Source organism: Siphateles boraxobius, unplaced genomic scaffold (genome assembly GCF_051911475.1).
Source record: "Siphateles boraxobius isolate OS27281-9 unplaced genomic scaffold, OSU_SipBor_1 13, whole genome shotgun sequence".
Lineage (NCBI taxonomy): Eukaryota > Metazoa > Chordata > Actinopteri > Cypriniformes > Leuciscidae > Siphateles > Siphateles boraxobius.
This window is the reverse complement of record NW_027508733.1, coordinates 12333269-12340133: the sequence shown is the minus strand read 5'-3', so window position 1 is coordinate 12340133 and position 6865 is coordinate 12333269. Positions and strand designations below refer to the sequence as shown.

General features: G+C 38.2%; 1 protein-coding gene across 1 annotated transcript in view; it reads right to left on the bottom strand.

The window, feature by feature from the left end:
• Positions 1-263: 263 nt before the first annotated feature.
• The window catches only part of LOC143735420 (uncharacterized), a 29991-nt gene continuing 23389 nt past the window's right edge, over positions 264-6865 (bottom strand). Inside the window, exons 6-13 of the mRNA XM_077225555.1 lie at positions 6087-6239; positions 2924-3070; positions 2682-2825; positions 2020-2166; positions 1770-1904; positions 1540-1686; positions 936-1067; positions 264-470 (exon numbers count right to left, since the gene is read on the bottom strand). Coding sequence (XP_077081670.1) covers positions 418-470; positions 936-1067; positions 1540-1686; positions 1770-1904; positions 2020-2166; positions 2682-2825; positions 2924-3070; positions 6087-6239 — 1058 coding nt within the window. The 3' untranslated portion in view covers positions 264-417. The remainder of the gene's footprint in view (positions 471-935; positions 1068-1539; positions 1687-1769; positions 1905-2019; positions 2167-2681; positions 2826-2923; positions 3071-6086; positions 6240-6865) is intronic.

Sequence of the window (6865 nt, the reverse complement as noted above, 5' to 3'; positions counted from 1 at the left end):
ATTAATGTTGGTGTCTTGTAAGCCCATGTGGGCTGGGCGTAATCAGACGCATGACACAATAAAGTTTCATTCATACTAAGTCTCTCGCATCAGTAGATTTTGCATTTTTGCAAAACTTCTGCATTTTTTGCAAAAAAAAAAAATATGCATTTTTGGTTTAATTTCTGGTTCGACCAAAAAAAAAAAAACTAATTGGAAAGCCTTCAACTTAAGTACTCTTCTGCTGCCAAGCTGAAAAAAAACAAAAAAAAAAAACAAGAAAGTTTTACTAAAGAGATTTATTTGGTGAAAAGTCCTCAAGTATGGTATGCAAAAATCCATCTCAGAGGACTCTTTCCGATGGTTAAATCATCAGCACTGGTAACTGCATGGCCACAGGTGGTTGGGCAACACTTCTGTCTCGCAGGACATTGGCCATCATGGATCCGGTTGTCGGCACAATAATGGCCCATAACAATTAACAGGTGTCACTGCATGGAAACAAATATTCAGCGTCTTTCAGAAACAGCACAAAACTTAAAGCATGAACAGGTTTTACTTTGAGCAAGTTGTATTCCAAGTATTATGAATCTTCATTTTGTAAAGCACAAAATTGAATTGGTGCTATGGGCTAAATGGAGAAACTTTGATAAATGTTTGTCTTAACCATTTATCACTCAATGCCAATTTAACGTAGAAACAAGTGCAGAAATCAAACATTAGTATGCTAGTATATTTAATTTATATTAAATACCGGTAAATAAAACTAAACATTTACAAACATTATAAACATAATAGCCTAGGTCATTTACCCCTCACTCCACAACAAATCCTTTAAATTCAACGGTATTCAAAACAGGAAAAATAAGTAGCTATGAATTATATGTATTAAACTAGGCTATAAAATAAAACACATATTAGGCAATGGTGGTCTATATTAAAAAAAAAACAAATACCACATTGTTGTCCACATTGTTTAGTGCTGCAGCATTTGTCATTGTCCGGACAGTCACTGTCATAGGAACACGGCTTGGTACACACTCCAAGGTCAATGATTTTGCTTGGACACACTCCTGGCTTTGGTTTATCTGTCACAGTGAATGCTGAATTACTAACTGCACATACATTCACCTTCAGAACCCCTAGGGCAAGGTGGTGGAAAAATATGGGATGGCAAAAATCCTTTTGCATTCTCTCGCAATTTGTTGCGAGTTCGGCAAACAGGGTTTCAGACAGCTCCATAGGTTAAAAGTGAAGGGTTCCATTGAGCTACAACTGAATTCCTCAAAATGAGCCTTATAAATATCTCATTGAGCAGTCGACTGAGAGACAAGTCCGAATAGACCGCCTTTCCTGTTTTTTCACTTTGTAGACGGTCCCTTCGGGCTTGTCTCTCAGCTGCTCATAGAGATCAATTAATAATAAAGCTTGTATTAAAACTAACAGGTCTTGCGAGAGAATGCAGAGGTTTTGGAAAGTATATATATTTTTAAACCACAATGTCCCTTTAGGGGCTCTGTATAAAGCTACCAACACACAAATATAATAAAATGTAAATACCTATAAATGGAGCCATACACTGACTTCCACATTGTCTAGTGCTGCAGCATTTCTCATCATTCGGACAGTCACTGTCATAGGAACACGGCTTGGTACACACTCCAAGGTCAATGATTTTGCTTGGACACACTCCTGGCTTTGGTTTATCTGCGTTTGCATAACATTATATCAATGAATGCCTCGATGCATTTAAACGAAAGAAAAGCTGACCCACACAAACTAACAAATACCTATGTATGGAGCCCTACACTGACGTCCACATGCATTGCTGCAGCATTTCTCAGTTTTCGGACAGTCACTGTCATCGACACATGAATCCTTACACACTCCTCCAAGGGGTATGACTGGACACACTCCTGGCTTTGCTATTTGAAGAAAAGAAAGAAAAAACATGGAAACCAGATCACCGATTGCTGAATGTCTCATTCAATGCATGTTCTACTAATGCCTTATGCCTGGGTCAGTTTTTTTCCCCATTACCTGTATATGGAGCTGTACACCTATGTCCACATCCAGTGCTGCAGCATTTCTCATCTTTCGGACAATCACTGTCATGGGAACACGACTCAGAACATATTCTTTCTACTCCAGGGTTTTTGTTTGGACACACTCCAGGCTTTGGTTTCGCTGTCACAGTGAATGCTGAATTACACACTGCACATACATATCCCTTCAGTACCCATAGGGCAAGGTGGTGGAAAAATATGGGATGGCAAAAAAAAAAAAAAATATGGGATGGCAAAAAAAAAAAAAAAAAAAAAAAAACTTTTGCATGCTCACAATTTGTTGAGAGTTCAGACAGCTCCATATGTTAAAAGTGAAGGGTTCCATTGAGCTCCAGTACAACTTAATTGAAAACTGAAGAAAATGACCCTTATAAATATCTCATTGAGCAGTCATATAGTCATACTGTGAGAGACGAGTCTGAATAGACAGTCTTTCCTGGTTTTTCACTTTGTAGACGTTCCCTTCGGGCTTGCCTCTCAGCTGCCTGCTCATAGAGATCAATTAATAAAGCTTAAAACTAACAGGTGCGAGAGAATGCAGAGGTTTTGGAAAGTATATTTTTTTTAAACCACCGTGTTCCTTTAAGGGCTCTGTATAAAGCTGACCCACACACTAATGTGATAAAATATAAATACCTATAAATGGAGCCATACACTGACGTCCACATCGATTGCTGCAGCATTTCTCATCATTCGGACAGTCACTGTCATAGGAGCACGACGCCTTACACACTCTTCCTCCAAGGGTTGTTTTTGGACACACTCCAGGCTTTGGTTTATCTGTCAAGTGTTTGTATAACAGCATATCAGTGAATGTTAAATGACTACCTGTATTAAAAAATAAAAACCTGATCCACACACTAATAACATAAAAATACCTGTATATGGAGCTGTACACACATGTCCACATCCATTGCTGCAGCATTTCTCAGTGTTCGGACAGTCACTGTCATGGGAACAGGACTCGACACACACTCCTGCCACTCCTCCAGAGGTTTTTGGACACACTCCTGGCTTTGGTTTATCTGTCATGTGTTTGTATAACAGCAGCAGATCACTTAACGAGGGACTCATTGGATTTATAATAAATACTTACTTTAAAAAAAGGCTGACCCACACACACACTAATATAATAAAAATAGTGCCGTCAACAAATTAATTTTCTCTTTGGAAATGCAATGAACCAAAGACTGTCTCTTTTTTTTTAAATAGCTGGTGTTTCTGAGGTCACAGACTGCCTTGCAACCAATTAAGTCAACATGCTGGTGGGCTTTAGCATACAATTAACAGCAAACTATCAGGGGATCTCGAGAACCTATTTGTCCAGGTATTATGAAAACCGGGTATATTTAGCAATTTAGCCGGGTGTGTGATGTATATTATGTTATGAATTATATGGCTTTCGCTAGAGTCCCTTGTTTTGAGTCCAATAGGACTAAGAACTTTTATACCAAGTGCAATTCGGTTGCTAAATTTGCAAAATTCTATGACCTAGATGAGTAATGTAACAGTATTTTTTAATTAGTAGTTTGTGTTGTTTATTGGTATGTGTTATTTACCTGTTGTGTGACCTGTATGTTTACCTGGCTGCAAGACAAGTTTCCCTTAGGGGATAATAATCATCAGAAAATCTTTGAACAACTTATGTCAGTTCAGTTTAAGGCAGCTGCCTGACTCTGATGCGAACAGGAACATGGTTTGTGTAACATTAACGGTTTGATAAGTCACAAAAAAAGTCTAATCATTAACCGTTAGTATCCCGACACTATTGTTCAGCGCTTACCTCAAGTTGAGCGAGTGGATCTGAGGCTGAGCTGGTGTGAGCGAAAGCCATATAGAGATTTATGGCTCTGGTGTGAGCGAGTGGAGAAGAGGCTAATCTGCATATTCATGGATCAGCATGCTGTCCGTTATTAATGTTAATCAAACAAAGATAACAGAAATATGACACTTATTTTAGGTTTATATGATTAAAAAGCTCACTTAAATTTAAGTTATATTTTTGTAGCCTAATGCATGTTCAAATTAATATTTTACAATTAGCTACATTGCTGAATTGCTATCAATAATTAATATTTAACTTTCACACGCAAGTTAAAAATATTCTATTTGACCCCCAGCATGAGTTTAATGTGACCGTTATCAGAGGTATAAAGTCCAGGGGTCAGAAAGTCCTGGCCTATGTTTTTCACCATGAGCTCACAGCTGATTCACTAATTAGTTCTATCTCCTGGCTTAAAAAAATAAATAAATGGCAAATCCAGGTGATTGGAACAAAATACTGAGGACTTTTGCTTTCTGAACCTGGAATTTACACCTGACTGTTATTTTCATAGACGGTAAAAGTGGACACAGCGACCCTCTTGATTTTAACGGAAAAGTGAAGCCCAATTAGAAGCACTCACTTCCTAATGGCTGAGCGACTGCGCAGGCTCAAACTGAGCTTGACGATTTAGATGTGACGTGAGCAACCTGTCTGACAGTTGTAAATCTTCTAGTAGCTGTGCCAGGACAAATCTGAATCACCTAATTCCACAAACGTTGTCCCGTTGCTTTTATGGACTATATGGGCTTCTCCCTTGACTTTATGCCTCTATGTCCCCCGGATTGCCTCATAGACAGTAGAAGATTGCCTGTGAGCTTCTCCTCCTGTCTTTACGGTAATTTCTCTACTATGCGACAGATAGTCGGGTGATTATGACGCAATCGTTAGCCTATTTTTACAAAAACAGCTTCTACGGGGCCATAACGTAAGATACAAAGTAATAGAGCCTTTTAAACATTGTCGTGTTTCTTTAGAAATAATGGACAAATGAAGTCTTTGGACGCCTCAGATGTAAAGTTATTCGCTGTCAAAGGGACGCCAAAATGAATGGGAGTCAATGGAATGCTAACAGCAGGTGAGGGTCTGCTACAATGGCGGCCCCCGCGAGGCTTCAGTTTCTGGCTGATGGATTACCCCCTTGGTTATTTTAGAATGCATCACCTTATTTCCTTGGCGACCCTTCATGGTTGACAAGCATGACACACTGCAGCCACAATAGAGACAGAGCATTTAGGCCACACCCACACCGGGTGGGAAAACAATCCAACGATCTCCATTGACTTTGAATTGCGAGAGGCTGCCTCCTTGTCACTTATAACAAAACAACAAAACAAATGTCTAAAGCTGCTATGTGACAAGTACAGCAAACAAGCTTAAAAAAAAAAAAAAAAAGTTTAACAAGCGTTTAAGGACACAAAAGTGGATACAGACAATTGAAATCTAGCGCACGTTGAGATATTACGCAGAACTATGACCACTGGAGGGGAACGTAACCGGTAACAGGATGATATATAAAACTGACATTTGGATATTTTACTTCCCACAGTGACAAAATACACAGTGTATTTGTGCATATTGAGTGTCAAGATCCCACAATTTACCCATTAGTTCCAGCCTGCATCACTTTTGTGTCTTTAAACGCTTGTTTTTGGGGTCGACACCTTACAAAAAAAAAAAAAAAAAACTTATTTCTGTTTTTTGTATAGCTTGTTGCCGTGTACGCCTTGTCATATAGCAGCTTTTAGACTTTTTTATTATAAGAAATCATAATGACAAAGCAGCTTCTCGCAACGCAAAGTTTTTGGATTGGATCGTTTTTGCCTCTCGTAGTTCAAACAAACAGGGAAAACGCATCAGTCATTACGTTGTGCGTCAAGTTCAAGGGTTACTCTTTTGGTCGACTTGCATACGGCCGTCTGCCGGAAGCTAGTTATTTTAGTCGATAAAGTATTAAATATGGATTTTTTTGTGTCGAGGACTTTTATCTTTGGTAGATGCGCTTTGATGGACTTAAAATACCCATCGAGCTTGGAAGAAATCATGGGCTAATTTTTATTTTCAGGTGAACTAACCCTTTAATGGCCTTCATTCATAAGAGATACACTTAAACAAGCATTTAAAATGCTTTAGTTTCTACATTAATTTGAAAACTGTAAAAAACTTGCAGATTTTTTGTTGTTGCAATTAGTTGACTGCACTAAATAAAATATAAATACCTGTATATGGAGCCATACACTGACGTCCACATCCAATGCTGCAGCATTTCTTGTCGTTCGGACAGTCACCGTCATTCACACATGCCTTGACACAATCCCCTAAAAATCCTATTTCAATGTTTTTGCTTGGACACACTCCGGGCTTTGGTTTCCCTGTCATGTGTTTGAATAACAGCATATCAGTGAATGTTGAACGACTCCCTGTATTTTGATTAAAAAAAAAAAAAAAGATCCACACACTAATATAATAAAAGATAAATACCTGTATATGGAGCTGTACACACATGTCCACATCCATTACTGCAGCATTTCTCATCCCCTGGACAGTCATCGTCACGGAAACACATTTCAACACACAATCCTATTCCGGGTGCGCTTGGACACACACCTGGTTTTACTGTTATTCAAACACATGACAGAAACCATAATCACTGAACACTGAATGTCTCCATTCCAAAAAAAAAAAAAAAAAAAAAAAAAAAAAGTTTACCATGAAAAGAAATTAAATCTGTCTCCTTCAAAGTTTCACGTTTAATTTAATGTGTCACTTTGTTATCCTTGTTATTCTTTGTGAAAGTCAACATAAACCTTTTTTTTTTGTGTTTATTTTGGAGGACCGCTGACATCCACCGTTTAATGAAACTCGTCGAAAGCAGGGAGTATACACAGTTTCACAATCAAGAATCAGCATAAACCAGGGAACAAAATGACTAGTTATTTTTTTACAGTCGAAGTTAAGCGTTTTTTGCAATAAAAAAATAGATAGCAATTTATATTAA